Source organism: Lissotriton vulgaris, chromosome 9, assembly GCF_964263255.1.
Source record: "Lissotriton vulgaris chromosome 9, aLisVul1.2, whole genome shotgun sequence".
In the NCBI taxonomy this organism is placed as follows: domain Eukaryota; kingdom Metazoa; phylum Chordata; class Amphibia; order Caudata; family Salamandridae; genus Lissotriton; species Lissotriton vulgaris.
The window spans coordinates 657,560,722-657,581,960 of record NC_141697.1 but is presented as its reverse complement, the minus strand read 5'-3'; the positions used below and the strand labels follow the sequence as shown (position 1 = coordinate 657,581,960).

Sequence of the window (21,239 nt, the reverse complement as noted above, 5' to 3'; positions counted from 1 at the left end):
TGAGTCTCCCGACCGGGACTCCATTGGCGGAGGCACAGTATTATTCAGAGCCCGAGAGGCTCTTGGACATTTGTAATTTGGAGCCCCGAGGCTCCCCTCAGCCATTGTCTTCCTGAGTCCCCCGAGCGGGACTCCGAAGAGAGTGGGGCATTGTGGATGGTGGAGCGGCCCCGGCTGGCAGCGGGCCGCTCCCACATGTCCCGCAGGCATTTGTTTCGTGCTCCAGGGCCCCACAGTTGTTTTAGAGCCCAGAAAGGCTCTGGGGGGCATTTCTTTGTTGCAGAGCCCCAAGGCTCTCGAGTGCCACTTTTGTTTAGAGCCCCGAGAGGCCCCGAGAGGCTCAAAAGCGACACAGTTGTTTGCAAAGCCCAGAGAGGCTCTAGGGGGCATTTCCTTTGTTCAGAGCCTGTGACGCTCCCACCTTGGCCCCCTCATTGTTGCACCAGCTGCCCAGCACTTAGTGGGCAGCTGCTACGTTTAGGCCCCTAACTTTGGGACACAGGGCATCCTAGCCCCAACAAAGCCAGAGGGCCTAGGGACAGTCACAGGTGGTGACTTATGTGAGTTGGCGCAATTGTGTTTTCACACCTGTGTTGTTTATGCATCATGTGTTTTCCTTCCCTACACCTCTGAATGTGTTGTTTATGCATCATGTGTTTTCCTTCCCTACACCTCTGAATGTGTTGTGATGCATCATGTGTAATGTGCTTATACCCCTACAGGTATTGTGATACTTAGGTGGTTGTTTTTCTCCTAGTACAGGTGTTGCTAGTGAGGTCCTGGTTCCCTGCGTGACCTTTTCCTAAGGCGGTTAGGGTTGCGTAGGTGGTACTTACCTGTTACCAGTGATTACTGGTTGGGTGCTACATTTTCTAATTTGTGCTACAGTGATTTTATATTCTATGTTCTAAGTGCTAATTCTACCAAGTGCTGATTCCTGACAGTGGTCCATGTGGCCCTGTCTTGTACATATCCCCTGTAAATTCTGCCCGTGCCTGTTGGCACATTGTAAAGTGTGTGTTTTTATCTAATGTGTTTTGGTATAATACAAAGGCTATTTATATATATAACCTTGTGTGGAGTTTCCTTTGTGGTGGGCCTTGGGTGTTGTTGCTGGGTGCGCGCGCAAACACTTAACCTACATAGCCTCCAAGTTTAGCCTTGCTGCTCGCATCACGTTACCTAGAGGGTGAGCAGGGGTTATCTTGGCGTGTAACTCCCTTGCCCTGACTTGGGAATGGTGGTCTCTGACTGACTTTGGCGCAAGCCCTGGCCAGCAGGAGGCAATGGGAGGATGGAGGAGAAGGGAGGGGAATACTAACACGATGAAATAAAAAAATTAAAACAGAAGGCATACTAGATTAGATATCATACATAAGCAAATAGTATGTCAAATAGATGAAAACGTTTATCAATTTTACAGGGTAAGATATGATAAAATATGAAGAAGCAGATAATATCTTTCAAGGAGGTTTAAAATTGTCAGAGGTTAAGTGCGAAACATTCTTTAGTACAATTCGGTCCAAATAAGTAGTGAGAGGCAACCAGTACAGATCTCCATTAATTTCTGGCTTGCAAGAGGAGGCGAAGGCAACATCCAGCCTATGGAACTGACAGAGTTCCACCAGTCTTTTATGGACAATTTTGTGATGGTTTTCCAATTGAAGGAGATGTGCCGAAAAGCCAGAGCAAGCATGAGATCAAAACGACCATGAGCATGTGGAGTAGGGGCAGGTGATTACACTTGCGTCATAACCTTTGCTCACCCTTGGGTAGCTTGGCTCTGAGCAGTCAGGCTTATCACAGAGGCAATGTGTAAAGCATTGGCACAACACTCACTCACAATAAATACCCTGCACAGTACAAAAGAGACTTCACACACAATGTATGTAAAAATCGTATGTATTCAACACATGTATATAATCAATGCAATATGAACATCATGTACTTTTGGGTATAATTGACACTGGGAAGTGCCTAGCAATACTAGACCCACTTATGTTGTGATAATATGAACAATATGCGCACAGGGACAATTCCTAATCTAACCCCTCACCCAGCACACAGCACCCTTATGCGGTGCAACATGCTATACACCCCAGGTTCACCCCAACAATCCTTTTAATTCAATCCCACACAGTTATAGGGGAACCCTGGGTCACAACGAAATCAGAAAAATGTACATTCAAGAAATAAGACCACTTTTTAGCAGCACCGTGGGGCCAGGGCCAAGTGGGTAAAACCAGTGTCAAATATAAGTGCTCTACGTAAAAAACCATACCGCCAGCCTATGCTGTGAAACACCGTCAGTGCACACAGTGTCACTCCCACACACACACACACACTCTGCACCACATGCGGTGCCCTCTGATACCAGCCTAATCCGTACAGAATGTTCTTGCACTCACATACACTCAGCAGCCTAATACGTGCGCTGATACTGAGCAGGTCAATGGAAAACATTCTGCAGACTCCGTGGCCAGAACCTCCCTTCAGACCCCATCTGTAACCCCGGATGGGAGATCACCAGGTCCCACTTAGTCTGGATTCCCTTGAACAGGAGGAGAAAGTAACAAGTTTTAATTAAGAGGTAGACATAAACAACAGGGTTTTGGCAGCCACTCAGGATGTTTACCCACAGATCAAAAACACAAGGGAGATACGCAGTCTCTTGACCCACGTCCGAACTGTTTTGGAAGTGTTCCCCTAGCCCAGTCAATCTCCTTTGCTACTACCTAGCGCCACAATGTCTTCAGGATGGGCTAGGTGAGGAGAAGTCAGTTGGTCTGCCAAGAAGATGGTCGGAAGGGAGCAACGATAAATGGGTATAATGCAGGGGAGACTCTCTGATGCAGCAGGCACCCCTTCAGGTTCACAGTGATCAGGGCCGTACCTATGCAGCCAGGGTCGAAGGTCTGGTGCACTTTGATATGGGTCACACCAGACACTTCAGGTAACACACAAGCAATAGTCGCAAATTCTGTACCTCCCTGGAAATGAGGCACACCTACCGGTCCACATTGATTTGGGTTACACTAGACAATTCCTGGTACACACAAAGTGAAGGGTTGCAAATTCTGTACCTCCCCGAAAATGAGGCACAATGTCCAGTGCACCTTGCTTTGCGTTACACAAGACCTATGCCTTCACACAGGCACATGTTCAGCAGAGTCACATGATGTTGAATGAGGCACCACTACAGGTATAACCCCATCTCCGAAAGTTGAACCCTATGAATCGGACACTGCACGCAATGGCATGCAGTCGCCATGACGCACAAGAGAGATGAAAATTGAAAAAAACACAGTTGATGGACAGAATGCAGAACAATGTCATACATTCACCCCAGTACAAGGATCTGGGCCTAAATCCATCGTTTTTTTGCACTCCACACCACCCTGGGTTAGACACTGGCTATATGCAAATCAGCTCTGACCCTGTGCCTCATGGGAACAGTCCAGTCCGAACTACCAAGCCATGTCTTTCCCAGACCGGAATCAAGCATCCAAGGACCGGTTTCTGGCTATCAGCCTTCATCAGCCTGGATAGCTTGACTCCAGTGGTGTGGAGAGCCTGGGACTCACGTCTGAGTATACCCAGAACACTTGGGGTGAAAATTGCAAAAAACACAGTTGATGGACAGAATGTAGAACAATGTCATACATTCACCCAAGTACAAGGATCTGGGCCTAAATCCATCGTTTTTTTGCACTCCACACCACCCTGGGTTAGACACTGGCTATATGCAAATCAGCTCTGACCCTGTGCCTCATGGGAACAGTCCAGTCCGAACTACCAAGCCATGTCTTTCCCAGACCGGAATCAAGCATCCAAGGACCCGTTTCTGGCTATCAGCCTGGATAGCTTGACTCCAGTGGTGTGGAGAGCCTGGGACTCACGTCTGAGTATACCCAGAACACTCTGGGTGAAAATTGCAAAAAACACAGTTAATGGACAGAATGTAGAACAATGTCATACATTCACCCCAGTACAAGGATCTGGGCCTAAATCCATCGTTTTTTTGCACTCCACACCACCCTGGGTTAGACACTGGCTATATGCCAATCAGCTCTGACCCTGTGCCTCATGGGAACAGTCCAGTCCGAACTACCAAGCCATGTCTTTCCCAGACCGGAATCAAGCATCCAAGGACCGGTTTCTGGCTATCAGCCTTCATCAGCCTGGATAGCTTGACTCCAGTGGTGTGGAGAGCCTGGGACTCACGTCTGAGTATACCCAGAACACTCGGGGTGAAAATTGCAAAAAACACAGTTGATGGACAGAATGTAGAACAATGTCATACATTCACCCCAGTACAAGGATCTGGGCCTAAATCCATCGTTTTTTTGCACTCCACACCACCCTGGGTTAGACACTGGCTATATGCAAATCAGCTCTGACCCTGTGCCTCATGGGAACAGTCCAGTACGAACTACCAAGCCATGTCTTTCCCAGACCGGAATCAAGCATCCAAGGACCGGTTTCTGGCTATCAGCCTTTATCAGCCAGGATAGCTTGACTCCAGTGGTGTGGAGAGCCTGGGACTCACGTCTGAGTATACCCAGAACACTCGGGGTGAAAATTGCAAAAAACACAGTTGATGGACAGAGTGTAGAACAATGTCATACATTCACCCCAGTACAAGGATCTAGGCCTAAATCCATCGTTTTTTTGCACTCCACACCACCCTGGGTTAGACACTGGATATATGCAAATCAGCTCTGACCCTGTGCCTCATGGGAACAGTCCAGTCCGAACTACCAAGCCATGTCTTTCCCAGACCGGAATCAAGCATCCAAGGACCGGTTTCTGGCTATCAGCCTTCATCAGCCTGGATAGCTTGACTCCAGTGGTGTGGAGAGCCTGGGACTCACGTCTGAGTATACCCAGAACACTCGGGGTGAAAATTGCAAAAAACACAGTTGATGGACAGAATGTAGAACAATGTCATACATTCACCCCAGTACAAGGATCTGGGCCTAAATCCATTGTTTTTTTGCACTCGACACCACCCTGGGTTAGACACTGGCTATATGCAAATCAGCTCTGACCCTGTGCCTCATGGGAACAGTCCAGTCCGAACTACCAAGCCTTCAACTTCCTGCATATTGTGCATATTGTGCTAGCCCTGCAGTCAATACAAGCTATGCTACTGCCGATACTGACAAATGTCTAATGCTCTCTTTACGGTCTAAGTCCTATGCATATAAATGTGTTATGAGACAATATCAGATGTTATATAATTGATGGCTCCTGTTATAGATACTCCAATAGGGACAACCACTATAGCTAACCTCAAAATATTATCGTTGAATGTGAAAGGCCTTAACCAACCGGTTAAACGCCAGAAGATACTTGATTATTTACGTAGGCAACGTGGAGACATAGCCCTGTTGCAGGAGACAAAATTGGAAACGAAGCAATTTCACACACTACGCAACAAATACTACACTGAGGTAATAGGCTCTGAAGCAATTTCTAAGAAAAATGGGGTGGTGATGCTCGTAGCAAAATCTGCCAACGTGGAGGTGATCTCCTCTACAACAGACACGAAGGGCAGATGGGTTTCGGCGAAACTACTCAAAGATGATACTGAATTCTTTATTACGACAATATATGCCCCTAATGCACATGACCAGTCTTTCTGGCTGGGCCTCACGAAACAGATCAACTCCATCCCAGACACGGCAGTTCATATTCTGGCGGGCGACTTCAATCTTCCATTTGACCCGATAATAGATAGAGACTCCAAATGCGTCTTTCGCCCAGGTAAAGCCCATAAGGCGTTCATGACACTATGCAGTAGGTCTCATATGATAGACACGTGGCGCTTATTACATCCTGATGGTAGAGACTATTCTTTTTATTCCCCACCACATGACTCGTTCTCGAGAATTGACTACATACTCATATCTAAAAACGCGGTGGCCAGAGTTGAGGACTCGGACATTGCTCCCAGATTAGTCTCTGATCATTCCTGCGTCTCTCTCACACTATCTAATGTTAAGCCAACTACTCGTCAGTCCATGTGGAGATTCAACGACAAAATTCTCAATGACACAAAACACAAAGAAACCATTGACAACGCCATTAAAGACTTCTTATTGACAAACAAAAAAGGGGACACTTCAGACACTATTCGGTGGGAGGCGCTAAAATCCACCATACGGGGACTTATTATAAAAATATCCTCTGCAATTAACAAGAACCGCACCGCGGCCTTGCTAAAATTAGAAGAGGACATCTCACAACTCCAGGGCAAATACCTGAATGATAGAAACCCTGAGACTCTAACTGAACTGTCCAACCGAAAATACACCTATAACAAACTTATCAGTGAGAAGGCAGGTATCTGGCTAGATAGGAGGAAGCGTTTTAAAATTTGTGATTCTAACAAGGCAGGGAAAGGACTAGCGGCATATCTTAAATTTAAAATTCAAAAAAACGCCATTACTTCTCTGATAGATGAGAATGGCACTCCTAGCTCTGACCCCAATAAAATCGCGAACATCTTCAAAGAATTCTATGAGAAACTTTATGCCAGGAACGTACACGTTGACAGAGAAAAAATGGAGATCTACCTCTCAAATTGTACACTTCCAACACTTACGTCCACAGAAAGGGAGTCCTTGAACAAACCGGTATCTGAATCAGAGGTTATTACTGCGATCAAATCCCTCAAAACGGGGAAAGCCCCTGGCCCAGATGGCTATACAGCACCATTTTATAAGACCTTCGCCCATGTTCTTGCCACTCCACTATTAGAGGTCTTTCAAGAAATTAGTACCACAGGTGAGGTTAAAGGCCTTATGGCCGAAGCAGTAATTGCAGTAATACCCAAGGAGGGCAAGGACTCTAAACTCCCTAAAAACTACAGACCTATTTCGCTGATGAACTTAGACTGCAAGCTCCTGGCCTCGATTCTAGCAAGATGCATCCAGAAGGTTTTGCCGTCCTTAATACATCCATCACAAGCGGGATTCCTGAAAAACAGGTTGTCGAGTGATAATACTAGAATTCTGGCTCACGTCATTGAAAAGGCGAGGCTCTTATCCACACCCACTGTGGCGATTACATTGGACGCTGAGAAAGCGTTCGACAAAGTGGATTGGACATACCTGAATGCGGTACTACATAAATTCGACCTGGGTCCCCTATTTACTAAATTAGTCATGTCCCTCTATGCCTGTCCCTCCGCTAGAGTGAGAGCTGGTGGTGCTTTTTCCTCCCCTTTTAATCTAGAACAAGATACTAGGCAAGGCTGCCCCTTGTCCCCGTCCTTATTCCTTCTGGCAATCAAACCCTTCCTGTACTATATAAGGGAAAACCCTGACATTGCAGGAATTCCATTCACAGACTGCACAATTAAACTCACGGCCTACGCCGATGACGTGCTGGTCCTGAGTGAGAAGGCTGATAAAGCTATACCGGCTTTACTCACTACAATTGAAGAATTTTCGTGTGTATCTGGATACTCCCTGAATAAGGATAAAACAGAAGTGAAATTACTAAACAACCTGAGTAACAAAAGTATCCTGGGTGACTCCGGACTTACCTGGCAGCCGAAGAGTTTTAAATATTTAGGTATGGAATTCGAGAGGGATTTGATTACCACCCTGAAAATCAATGAAGATATACTCTATAAGAAAATACAAAAACTGTTAGATGGTTGGTCGCCGAAATTCCTCTCATGGTGGGGTAGAGCAGAGACGTTAAAGATGATGATCAGCCCCTTGGTAAACTATATGGCATGTATGCTCCCCATGACCTTCACAGAAGATTTCCTGCATAAAATAGAGAAGACATTCATGGACTTCCTGTGGGAAGGGAAGAAACCAAGAATTGCCATGAAAAAATTACAACTTCCAAAACTAAAAGGCGGTATAGGTTTACCCAACTTCAGAAATTACCAAGCGGCCTTTCTCTGCAAGCAGGGTGCTTCCTGGTTTGCTGAAGACCCTAAATATACGCCTCTATGGATTGACATTGAGAAATCCATTATAGGCAAGGCCCCGCTTTCTGCAGTACTTACAATGGACCTCTCACACCTTACGCACTCTAAATACATAATGCTCAATACCAAGAGAGCACTTTTGCGATTAGATCACCTCCACAAGACTGGTCTGCAAATCCACAAATCAACCTCTGCATCCTTATGGCGGAACCCATCGATTAAAATTAACGGCTCGCCCCCCATATGGGACCACTGGTCTGATAGCGGTATTCATGTGGTTTCAGATCTCTATGAGAATAACATGCCATTGCCCTTCTCGACTCTACAAGCTAGGCACTCCCTATTACTGATTGACTTCTACGCTGTCCTGAAGATAAAATCGCCTCTGTCCACACGAACATTCAAGCCAGCGACACCCTGGCTAACATCTATGCTTCCACACTTCCAATCCTCCGGACATTTCGTCTCAAACATATATAAACAACTTGCACCAACACCTAACAAATCGATGAGGCGTAATGAATACAAATGGGAAGCAGAACCAAACAACACTGGTATAGACATAGACTGGACCAGGATACATGCATCGGCACTCACACACAAGGTTTCGCCGATACTGTCGCAGACCAAGTATATGATACTCAACAGGACATTCTGGACCCCACAGAGACTATATAAGGTTGGCCTACGAGATACACCGACATGCTGGAACTGCTCTTTGGATGTTGGTGATCTCCCACACATGTTATTTAATTGTCCCATGCCACATATTGGACCAAGATCTTTGATTACATTGGACACATATTTGCCATACATCCCACAAGGGAATTCACTTATATCATCCTGGGGGCCATAGACCCACTATTAAAGGGAGACCATGACCGCCAGCTTCTAGACCTCTTACTAACACTGGCATGCAAGGTGATCCTATGCAACTGGAAAACAGCGGCAGAGGTCTCTTTCAATGCCTGGAGGGAATGGCTGTCCTGCATCAGAGGCACTGACAACCCCGCTCTACACACGTCACTATGGAAGGTCAGCAACAACAAGTTGTGGTCCTCCTTAGACCAGGCCTCCTTCACCTTCGACCCACCATAAGGCACTGTCCGACTAACTTAACGCTTAGTTATTCCTTGGGGTAACTTCTGCACAGAATGGGCACAATAACCAGAGATGTACTGTGCAGGGATGACGAGGTACTGCATGATATTACATGCCTGACTATGGATGGAAGGCTTCTAGGGAATTGTATGTAACAGTAATAATGCGATGCTGATTGTTTATTGTTTTCTGAATTGTTATCACCTCTTTTTTAGATCGGAACAATGATTATTGTCTTATTTTGTACACCTTTATTCTTTATTTTCTATATCATTTTATATGTTTTGACCAAATGACTGATTTCAGCATCACTCCAATATGTTTGTATGAATAACGATGCTTTATTGCCGCCCTCAATTTTGTTATTGCTTAATAAAAAAGATTTGAACACAAAAAAAAAGACTTCCCCATGTTAGCCTATGGGAACAACAAATCTCATAGGTAGTGAAAACACACTTCGGTATTCTACCTGTGTGCCTGTGTGCAAATGCACACCCAGGCCTGCTATGGCAGGCTGGACGCACAGACCCTGGCACCATCTGTGCCAGTGCACTCACAGAAGCCTGCACCGTGTTAACTATTCTGGGGGCAAGTGCACCTACACAGGCCTGCTATGGCAGGCCGGACATGTGGTCACAGGCACAATAGGTACAAGTGTGCATGCACAGGCCAGCAAGAGCAGGCAGGACACATAGTCTCTAGCACCATCAGCATGAGTTTGCACACACGTCTGCACGGCAAGCAGCATATGAGTACCTAGCACCAGCAGTGTCGGGCACAAGCACAAGCCTGCAAGGGCAGGCTGGACACTGGTTTGCACACTACAGGGGCAAGTGCGCTTATTGAGGCTGGCCTGCGACAGCAGGCCAGACAAGCAGTCACTAATAACTTAGGTTCACACTCAGGACAGCAAAAGCAGGCCTGACGCGGGTCTGGGAACATCATAGTTGTAGGTATGCACACACCAGCCTGCGATGGCAGGCCAGACACCAAGGCAAAAATACCATAAATGTAACTGTGCACCCATAAGCCTGCATGGCAGGTTGGACATGTATTCGAACCAGAACAAGGGCCAGGGCACACACCCAGGCCAGCAATGGCAGGCTAGACACACCGTCTACACCCATAGGTGGAAGCGGGCATTCACAGTTCTGCGATGGCAGACCAGCCCATGTCTCAGAAAAACATGTCAGCGCCACTTCCTAACATGCTTGCACTTTCCCACTGTCTTTATGGTGAGCCCCGGGCCTTAAGGCCACACAAGAGATCGTCAACACCCCAGGAATACCGCGTGGGGAGTGAACTCCAAGGCAAGGGAAAACCCACGTGGGGCCTTCTCACTACCTAGACATGGGACATCCATCGGTCCGCACCCTGCCTTCAGCCTACCACCCCCCTGCACCCCTCTTGGCTTTCATGGTGGGGATATCCTCGTGGCATAGGAAGGCCCACTTTGGGTTGGCTGAGGCGTGAGTTATGCCAAAATAGGCAAGGGTGCAATAGCGCCCCATAGGTCTGCAATGGTAGGCCCAATTCATGGTTAACCGGCTACCCAGTGGGTGGCACATTCAGTCCTATGTCCCACTACTAGGAAGTGGTGTACCTTCCGTGGGTATGTGGGGTACCTGTTTATGGGTCAGTACCAAAACCAACCACATAGGCACCCCCTTCCTGGTGCTTGCAGAACGGGCGCTCACCCCTTCCCTCTGCAGTACAGTGGAAAGGTGCCCAGAGTCCTAAGGTCATGCAGAAAGATTCAGCAAAAACTAGGATGAAAATGCAAAAGGTTTTGTGGTCATTTCCCTAAGAAGGTCCATGTCTAACACCATGGCATACAGTGCATTGTATCAGTTAGTAGTCCCACAATATAGTGCAGTGTGGTTGATTAGCTTACACAGATTACATTGTAGTGGAGCAGGATCAAGACCTTACACTGTGATCTGTAACTAGTCAACTCTCTTTGATTTCTTGGTCCTGAAAGTATGCACCAAGACTATGATTGACTATATGATTTCCCTAGGATATAGCGGAATTGACGTGTCCATCACATGCAGTGTAATCTGTGCTGAATTAGTATTCCCAAAATATAGTGCAGTGTGCTGGATTAGCTTCCATGGGCTGCACAGTAGAGGAGTAGGAACAGGCCTTTTCAGTGCAGTCTGTTATTAGTATTTCTAGAATGCAGAGTAGTGTGAGAATTAGAGCCATTAGGATGCAATGCTGTGGGGTTGGGTTTGGTTTCCTAGGATGTTCTGCAATGTGTTACATTAGCGCCCCCAGGATGCAGTGCAATGGGTTATGTTAGCGACCCTAGGATGTTGTACATTGTGTTATGTTAGAAGCCCTAGGATGCATTGAAGTGTGCTGAGTTACTTTCTATATGATGCCATGCAACATGAAGGGCTGTTATCCCTAAGATAAAGCTATCAGAGAGTCTCTACCATAACTCCCATTGTATCTGTTGTTCTACAACTAAGATGTGTGGTAGGAAATTTGAATGTTGCAACAATAAGTGAAGGTGTCTACCATGATGTGTAGATTAAACACACAATCCAAACTTCAGAAGATCTGGCATATTCAGTAATTTACATATTCTGTTTTGTAAAACATACATTATGAGGAAGGCACAGCTGAAACTGAATTCAGAAAACCTAAATATAGACTATTGACAAAAAAGAAGAGATTCCTTTACCTGACAGAAGACGCATATTCTTCTTCAACTGTAGAAAAAAATATTTTCAGTTACAAACAGGCTAAGTTAACTTTCCTTATTGAGGACACATTTTTACAGTTGTCTCGCTAGGGTCAGTTGCCTACAGAAAGAGGCCTGCATTAGAACAGGTCCACTTCACTTTACCTTTTTCCCCCGAGTTGAATCCATATCCACATAAGATGTTTCTGGTCCACGGTCAGTGGTTTTTGCCATGGCATTAGATCACATTCTTGCATCAGCCTACAAGGGGATTACATACTTTGGAAGCATAAAAAAGGGGGTTATGTACCAAAAGGAGTTGTTCCGTAAACGGTATCCAATTCTCTCCCTAAATGAGCAAGGAGTATTAATTAGGAATACTTGAGAACCATGAAATGATTAAGAGACTTCCTTTACTTTAGATATGTGTTTGAAACCCCCTATCACGCTTCCCTATATTGATACATCTTCTGCTCCCAGGTTGACGTTGCATCAAATCAGCTCACCCATGAGCTATGCTTTTTGTTTCTTATTTTTAGATGGAAAACTATATTTCCAACTAGTTGGAGCCCCTGATCGAAGGCTACCTAAGTATTCACAAAGAGGATACAGTAAATTTTGAGGTACATAATACTCTAAAGAGTGTCCTTTGCTCAGCTGATTAAGTTAGAAGTATTGTATTGTTTAATGGTTGCCCAGATGTTCTATGATAAGTGTCACTGTGCTTTCTGAAAATCAAGAACCACATATATGAAACACCTCATGTAATAGTGCACAGTTCACATTGTGTGTTTAGAGGGAAATTATTAATCTGACCCTTGCTTCTGGTACAGTCCTGAGTTATGGGAGATTTCACCAGGTCTGTCATTAGAGAATCAAATTATGTAATTTAGGAAAACTACATAAGAAAGTAAATCAGAATGCAACATTAATTGTAGATTTACATACATTTTGAAAATAATCTTACCTTTAATAAGGCCGGTCATATAGATTATCTTTGAAATATAAAAGAAAATTACAATTAATTATCACTTTTTATGCTTCTGTTTAATAAACAAATTGAGAGACTGCAGGTTATAAACATTTGCTAGTAGAGTAAGGCCATTTTAATGGACATGCACCTCTGCTGTGATAGATTTTTTAGTGTTAAAGTCTGGAAATGCTGGTGAAGAGACAAGATTCACAGAGGCCAGCTTTGCAGTGGAAGAGAGAGCTATACCAACTAATTATAGAAAACTCAAAGCACACTAGTTATGTGACGATAAAGTGCAATAATAAACACATTAAGCTGAGTACACAAAGGCTCTTGTCAGAACCCCTTTCAGAGACCCAATGGGCAATCAGGAACTACTGGGCCCAACTGTGATGGTTGTGACATTTTATTCCTGATGTTCTGGGGCTCAACCTGCTTGGGTTCTAAGCAACTAGACCTAGTACCCCATCAGTACTTGGCTTTCAGGGGTAATGAGAGTCAAGGCTTCTCATGGGAAGATAGGTAAAATATTAACACAGCTCAAAACTTAAAATACTTTGCAACCCTAATAAATGGAGGTCCAGCCGGATACTTGCTTTTGTGAAAAAAGTTAGTATTTATATAGATACACTGAAATACGACATACCCAAGCAATATACACATCCATCCTAAGGTCATTAGCACTCTAGCTTTTTTACAGACAGGGCCCCAAGTTCCATTTCCCTGTCTACTAGTAGTGGTTATTCCTCATTTACTATAAGCAACATTCAGGTTAGGCCCTGATACGAGTCAGTCTTTGAAGTCCCACTATAGCTTTTTAGAGAAGTCAATGCGTGTCAGGGCTATAGGGCTATGTGGTAGAGTAAGTTCAACCGAGGCTGTCTGGCCGGCAATCCTTACCCGCTTCCTCTGGTGTTACAATATGGAAGACCATGGGAATGTTCAGCACTTGCGGTGGACTAGAAGGGATGTTAGCAAAGAGTGGTAATCTTGTCGCTGCAGGCAAAGCTGCTGTTCATCTGCGGTGCTCCTATGGATGAGGTGGTTACTTTGATCCAGCTGGCGGATCGAGGGCAGTCATTGGCTCCCAATCCTTCTGGTGATGCTTCAGAAGCTGCTGCTTTCTCCAGGTCACATAGTGCACTAGGCTATGGCCATCCCTCATAGTACTAGAGCGAAAGCCCTTGCCTTTCAAAGCACCCTTCTGGCAAACGCGATCATTGACTTTGGTCTGCACACAGGCAACAGCCTGATCTGCACAACATCAGCTTAGCTCATAAAGGCCCCCTCTAGCATAAGGCCGCAGAATTTAGTCTGCACATGTGCAATGGACCGAGTGCTGCGACTGGAGTAATCTAACAACTTGCTATGGGAATCCAGTCGTCAGGATCGACCACTGGGCCTTGCTCCCACCAGACATTCTCCTCCTCCTCACAGGGTTGTCTGGTATTGGCAGACATGCAAGTGCTGGTGCTCCAGTCTCCAGGGCAGGTAGTATTGATTTCCCTGGGCGATGTCTCCACACCCAGCTGGGAGACTGGCAGAACTTGATCCCTAGTCCTGGTCACACCAGGCAGAACACTTGCTGAGCCTCCCCATGTCGATGTACAGCCAAGGATGCCTGCTTGATAGCTGATGACTTGGGAGCTTCAAGCTCTCCTGTTTATAATCCATTTCTAGATACAGATGTGATTTAGTGCCTCATGCTTCGAAGTTCATGTTGCGGAGGGTGTCTCCTTTGAATTGCACCCTCCTTTGTCCTGTCCTTTGCCCAGGAAGCAGTCTGTCACAGCAGGAGTAACTCCAATCCAAACAGCCTCATAACACAGGCCATCGGAGGAACTTGTGGATCACAGCTGAATGTCACAGTCGCTGAAATATATACCTAACAAAAGGTTACAATGCCCCCAGCCTTACTCCTTTTGATTCCCTTATCAGATCCATCTCCTTTCTGAAATGTGCCCAGGCCCCACTGACTAGCGCATTTTCAAAATCAAAGAGCCCTTTTGAAGTGCCCAGGAGAGCATAGCTCTCCCTTCCTTCAGTGTGTGTCCCACCCAGCTGCCTTCCTTCAGTGTGTGTCCCACCCAGCTCTCAGGAATGTAGCCATCCACAAATCTGTCTTGGGGGGCTCATCCATATGCCATCCTCAAGATCCTAGGCTTCAAATATGGAACTCACAGGTCTTCATTGTATAGTACCACTCATAAGCACACATACATCACAGCACACACATGTAAACACCCTGCACAGAACTACAAGTTAATTCAATTAGGCCAAGGCTAAGTTAAGTACACAGTTGCAGAACTTTACATGAGTGGGCCAGTGGGCCCCAATTTAGTGACACACACGTAAAAAGGCATGTTCACTCTACTCATCAACATTACTAAAACAGTGTATGCTCCACCACCACGCTCATGGTAAAGACAGTTGCCTTTTACCTCTTATGAGGGTAGAACTGGTGGCACTCCTCCAGGTCCTAGCAAGACCTCAATCCATATAATAGACGTTGGTCATAGCTCACATGTATGGTCCTTGTTCACCCATAAATAAAAATCATCACCAGGTATTCAGATTAAATTGCTGCTGTGGCACTCAGGACAGGGATGCATGTCTGTCTAAAATCAGTACCAGCATGCAAGGGACTTTTCCATCCAAACAGGCCTCTATATAGTGCTGCGAATATTATATGTGTAGCACCAGATTCTTTTTTTATTTTATTTATTTATTTATAGAGTTTTATTACATCGATAAGCAACAATATGCCATGGGACATCTACACATGTGAACAGCCTTCTGGCCTACAGATAGCACTCTATGAATGTCTTACACAGCCATTTGGTCAACAACCCGAGTCGGGCAGGCGGCGGTAACCTTTAGGATCCAGTGTTTATACAACCAGTTGCTCAGCTTGGTGTCCCTGGTGGCTTTGCACTGTCCAAATTTGCCTAGTTACCCCTGTGCCCTTCTCCCACCCGGCATCCCTCCTCCCTTTGTCCCTTGACAAACTGCAACTACACACTATTTGTCGCGAGGAGCCGCCGTCTGGGAAACACCCCATACTCTGCCAGCAGTCTGGTTAGGACCCGTCCCCCACCTCTCTGGCCACTTCCTCTACCTACCACTCCATCTCCCCTGCATTGTTAAGTCTATATGCAGTATATAGTCCCCAAAAATTCTTCGCCGGCTCCTAGGCGGGAGCAGCTCACTGTAATTTTCTGACTGTGTGCAGCAGTACATCATATCATGTGACCATTGTGGTAGTGTCGGAACTGGACCCCTCATCCAACACATCGTTACTCGCCGCTTGGCCATTAGTAGCCCCATGTCTACCATCCTGCGTATCGCCTTGGGTAGTTTCTTGGTGTACCCCAGAAGCACCATCATTGGGTCAGGCTCGAGGTCTGTCTCCACAATCTCCCAAGCTCTCTATCAATCCAATACAAGTATGTTCCCGGGCACTGCCAAGCTAAATGGAAAAAATCCTCAGTCAGTGTTTGACATCTCTCGCAAGTCACCTCTTCCCGTAGGCCATACCTGCAGAGTCTCTCTGGGGTGTAATAGGTTCTATTAATAAACCTGAAGTGTACAAGCCTAAGCCTGCCGTTGAATTATGAGATCTTTCTGGTGTTCATACAGCAATAGGCCCACACAGAGTCATCTAACTGTATCTGTAGATCCCGGTGCCATGCAGCCTGGCCGCTGTGTAACTGTTTTCCCTATGCGCAATGGCTAGTTTGTATATAGCTGTGATCATCTTACCGGGGGACTTCGTCTTAATCACATGAGTCAGCTCCCGCACTTCTGGGGGTTCTTCCAAGTCATCTCCCAGCATGTCGCAAAAGGCCCCCCGCATGCTTGTGAAACTGGAACCTACTCAACAGTGTGCTTTCGCTCGCAGCCCCCTAAACCTGCTCCCAGGTCTTCACCACACCGTCTAGATAGAAGGTCCCTGGACACCTCCACTGTCAATGCGCGCAACACCTGCAACACACCCTTTTCTCTACATGGCCCCAGCCAGCGCATCTACTCAATCGGCATGGCAGGGGAATATAATAATGCTCCAGGCTGCTGCTGCAATAGACAATCCAGGCATGTCGGATGGAGTTTATGGAGTCCAAGATGCCAGTTCTGCGATCTGCAGGCTCAAATATCGTGGCTGGCAGTGGGATTGGCTTCGCAAACAGTCTTTCCATCCGTAAAAATTGGATATTCGCCTCACCATGTATCCAAACATGAAGCTGAGCTCCCTGCGCTGCCCTATAATATAATTCGAAGTCTGGGGCCCCAAGTCCACCCATGTGATAAGGTAGTGTAAGGACATTCCACAGTACCCTCGCCTGCCTGCCTGCCCAAGCCAGTTTTATCATGGACTGCCGAAGTCTGTGGAAGAAGGAGCGTCCCATCTGTCAAAAGGGAAGTCCAGACCACAGCTCAACGTCGTGTTCAAGTTTATCTAGGGCTGTGCCGTAATTTTCTCTAAATACTATCTCAGAATCAGTATGCAGCTTGATACCTAAGTATCTGATTGAATCAGTAGACCATTGCTGTGGGCACTCCATATCAAATTCTGCCATGTCAGGGGTGAGGGGGAACACTAACGACTTCACCCAGTTAACTCTCAACCCCGACAGCTCTCCAAAGCGGATGACCTCCCTGATGATCGAGGACAGGTTAATTTCAGGATCCCAAACATACAGCAGTGTATCATCCGCGTAGGTCGACACCACAATTCTGTACGCCAGGAATCCAATTCCCTCATTGCCATGGTACTCCCGCATTGCATATGCTAAGGGCTCTGCCACCAAGGCATATAACAATAGCGACAGGGGGCAACCTTGCCTTGTCCCCCTAGATATGGGAAATGAGTCCTTAACCAAATCGCCCAGGCGAATACGCGCTGAAGGCCTATAATAAAAAAATCCTATCAGCTGCAAAAAGACAGTCCCCAGTCCCATTCTCGTCAGCACTTGCCTCATAAACGCCCACTCAACCGAGTCAAAGACTTTTTCCATATCTAGAAAACCCGCTATCGCCTTATTTTCCTGTCTCACATGTTACATGGTACCAAACACCGTGCGTATATTATATGTAAGGTTTCTGGTCGGAATGAATCTCGCCTGCTCTGGAGCAACCAGGGTATTTGACATAAGGGCGAGTGTGGTAGCTAATATTTTAGCGAATATCTTAGTATCCACATTAAGCAGAGAGAGGGGGCGGTATGAGCTGCACTCTTCAGGTGTTTTTTGTGGTTTGGGGATGGCGACCAAAAGGGCTTCCGTCATCGTCCATGGCATTGTGCCCGTGACATACAGGTCATCAAACAGGGTAGCTAGATGCGGGAGTAGCAGATCTATAAAGGCTTTGTAGAAAGTGACCGTTAAGCCGTCCGTCCCCGGGGCGCTGCTGGCTCTCATCCCCGCTAGTGCTTCTATGATCTCGTCCTTCTCTATTGGGTGCATTAGGAGCTCCCTGTGCGTGTTAGGGAGAAATGGTAACCTAATGTGTTCTAGGAAATCCATTATCTGCTCGTCAACCCCCTCTGAACAGGACATGTACAGGTCTGAGTAGAACTGTTTAAAGCGTTCCGCGATTTCCGCCTCCTCAGTCAGTAGTACCCCATCCTCTGACCTAATCACCGAGATATCTGTGTCTTACCACGCCTCGCCTTCATCACCCGGGCCAATATCGAACCCGGCCTGTCCCCTTCCCCATAGTACCTAGCCATTGAGCACGTGCCCTTATGTTTCACCTTGCTATCTGCAGCGTCATGGTACTTCTCAAATCAAAACTTTAATCTCCGAGTCTAATGCCATGCCCCCCGGTGACCTGCTACTGCTCCAGGTCTTCCAGCTTGTGTTCTATGTCCGATAACCTCTTCCATATGGCCTTTAGCACGCCGAGTGTTTAGCCATCAAAATGCCCCTAATGTAGACTTTAAATGTTTCCCAAATGGTCTGGAAGTTGTCTACAGAACCGATATTTGTGTCAAAAAAGGTCTCTATGGCCTCCGCTATTTCCTCCCTAAACAGCAGGACTAGCAGTGAATTGGGGGGAAATCGCCACGTAAAGGGTGGCACGGTCTTCTTTGGCGTGTCTAGAACTACCAACAGCGGAGAATCATCTAAAAGTGTGCGCGGCAAAACCACGCATGTCTGACCTGGTCAATTAATGAAGATGAGGCCAGCCAGTAATCTATTCACGTGTGTATATTGTCGTACACTGAATAGTGTGTGTAGCCATCGAAAGGTGTTCTGGGATTGATCCAGGTCAGTACACCCCTAGCGTGTGAAGTGAACTCCGCCGTGTTAGTGTTTCCAAGCAGTCCCCTACAGCACAGCATGGGACTCAATTGTGGTAGGTGTTTTTCCTGTAAAAGTGCAATATCTACCTTTTGTCTATTTAAGTAGCTAAGCACTTTCCGGAGCTTAGATTGATTGATAAGCCCCCTAACATTCCAGGACACTGCTCATATACCGCTTACCGGACCACTGGTATTTTGTATATTATGTGCCATCATTTCCGGTGTTAACACTCATTGTGTGGTCAGGCTCGCTGTGTCCTTGTGTGCAGTGTACTCTAGGCATAAACAAAAACCAACCCCGAGCTACCCACTATTAACAACCTCCCCCCCATCCCCCCCACCTCCCACAGCAGACCTCCCCCAACTTGGTCGCATGCATTCTCAAAATGCACCCCCTCATCCCTTCCCCCCGTCCGTTAGTCCCTCCCAAGATGCAACAGCAGTGCCAGGCACTCGTAGGCGGAGGTAGCTCCTCATGTCAAACTCCGTCGAGCAACAATATCAACTTTTCCTAGCTCTGACTCACGTGCTTCATCAGCAAGTTTGCAGCATTTACCCGTAAACATATTCCACCTGTGGGTGAGTCGCCCCAGTCTCTGCACCTTCTGTCCATTACCCACCCCGTGAGTTAATGTTAGGCCTGCCGGTTCCCTGCGCCGTGGTGTTAACTCTTGCCAAACCAGACCAAACCTGCTCCCAGCGCAGTCCAATTAACACTGCTCCGCAGCTCCTGCAATAATAGCACTATGACGCCCTCTGGACTCCACATTGTCGCAGTTCCCATTGTATGAGATCAGGCCATACCTCAAACCCCATCCCCCGCCCCCTCCCATCCCCTCCTTGACATCTTACTTCCCTTGTGACCATCATCTCTCCGCATCAGTCCTGGTAATCCAGAGAGCCTCCTCCTGCTTCATCCATTAGCCGTCTCTCCGGACTCTCCCGCTGTTCCTTTGACCAACTCTTGATTGCCTGCTGTAATGCCTTGGGGTCAGTAAAGATGTCCGGCCGCCCTTGTCTATTTACACAGTAGTTTCACCAGGTACAGCATGGCATAATGTAATGTAATGTTATGTATGTGGTCTTGTAAAGCGCACTGCTGCCCTGAGGCGTTGTGGCGCTGTAGACCACTGGGGAACCTGTCCTGGCTATCCCTGTGAGATGGTCCCTACTGGGTATCTCAAAGGTGAAACCAGGCATCCCCGGCGAATGTGGGGGGCCGTTGTAGAGATGAGGCAAGCTAATGCCCAGAGTTGCCGAGTATGATCCCTGGTTAGAGTAGACACCGAGGCGAGAATTATCGAGTCCGCTGACCCTGGTCCATGACCCTGCCGCGTCGGGAATTGAACCCTGGTCCCGGGCCGTTCTCTGCTTCCGGGTCTGCCGCCTCTAACCAGTGAGCCACACCACTCCACTAATCAACACCCAGGTCGCAAAGCTGCTTCTTAAGTGGGACAAAATGTCTGCGGGCCTCCTGAACTTGTGCGGTGAAGTCCGGGTATAGTGACAACTCTGAACCTTTCTTTCTCAAGACTTTCTTCTCCCTGGCTACACCGAGCGCAGCATCCCGGTCGGGATAGTTAAGCAGCTTCGCAATGATCGGCCGTGGAGGGGCACCAACAGGGGGTCCAGGGCCCAGGGATCTGTGCTCCCTCTCCACCACAAACATCGCTGAGAAGACACCTTCTCCCAATAGTGACACCAACAGCCGCTCCACAAACTGTTCTATATTCCCCGTGGAAGTTGTCTCTGGCAGGCCAGTGATTCGCAGGTTGCACAGATGGGAATGCGCCTCCAAATCCTCCGTTTTGCCCTGTAAGACTCGTAGCACCTTTCCGCGTTGTTTGTGGTCCGCATCTAAGGCGGTCTGTGCCTCCTCAACCTCAGTTAATCACCTCTCAGACATATTCAAGCCTTTCAGTGTGTTTGTCGAGGAGGTCAGCCAGTCTGTCCATTCTTCTATGTAAGTGCATCCATTTTTGTGCTCAGAGAGGTGATGCCACTCTGCAGGGATTTTTCCTTCGACTTAAGGATGCTACGTATATCAGAGTCTGAGTCTTCACTCACTGGGGGCGGCAACCGTGAGTCCTCACTAGTGGTGGCGTCATGAGATTTTGATCGCTTCTGCTCAAAGGTAAGTTTTGTCTGCGTCTTATCTCCCCTGCCCATTTTGTCCGGTATACTGTTTCTACCATAGTGGGGAGAGGGGGTCTCT

General features: G+C 47.0%; 1 protein-coding gene across 1 annotated transcript in view; it reads right to left on the bottom strand.

The window, feature by feature from the left end:
- LOC147692058 (uncharacterized) overlaps positions 1-21,239 on the bottom strand; it is a 222,456-nt gene that overhangs the window by 154,278 nt on the left and 46,939 nt on the right. Inside the window, exons 2-3 of the mRNA XM_086936729.1 lie at positions 12,715-12,742; positions 11,748-11,775 (exon numbers count right to left, since the gene is read on the bottom strand). Of these exons, the coding sequence (XP_086792855.1) occupies positions 11,748-11,775; positions 12,715-12,733 (47 nt within the window). The 5' untranslated portion in view covers positions 12,734-12,742. The remainder of the gene's footprint in view (positions 1-11,747; positions 11,776-12,714; positions 12,743-21,239) is intronic.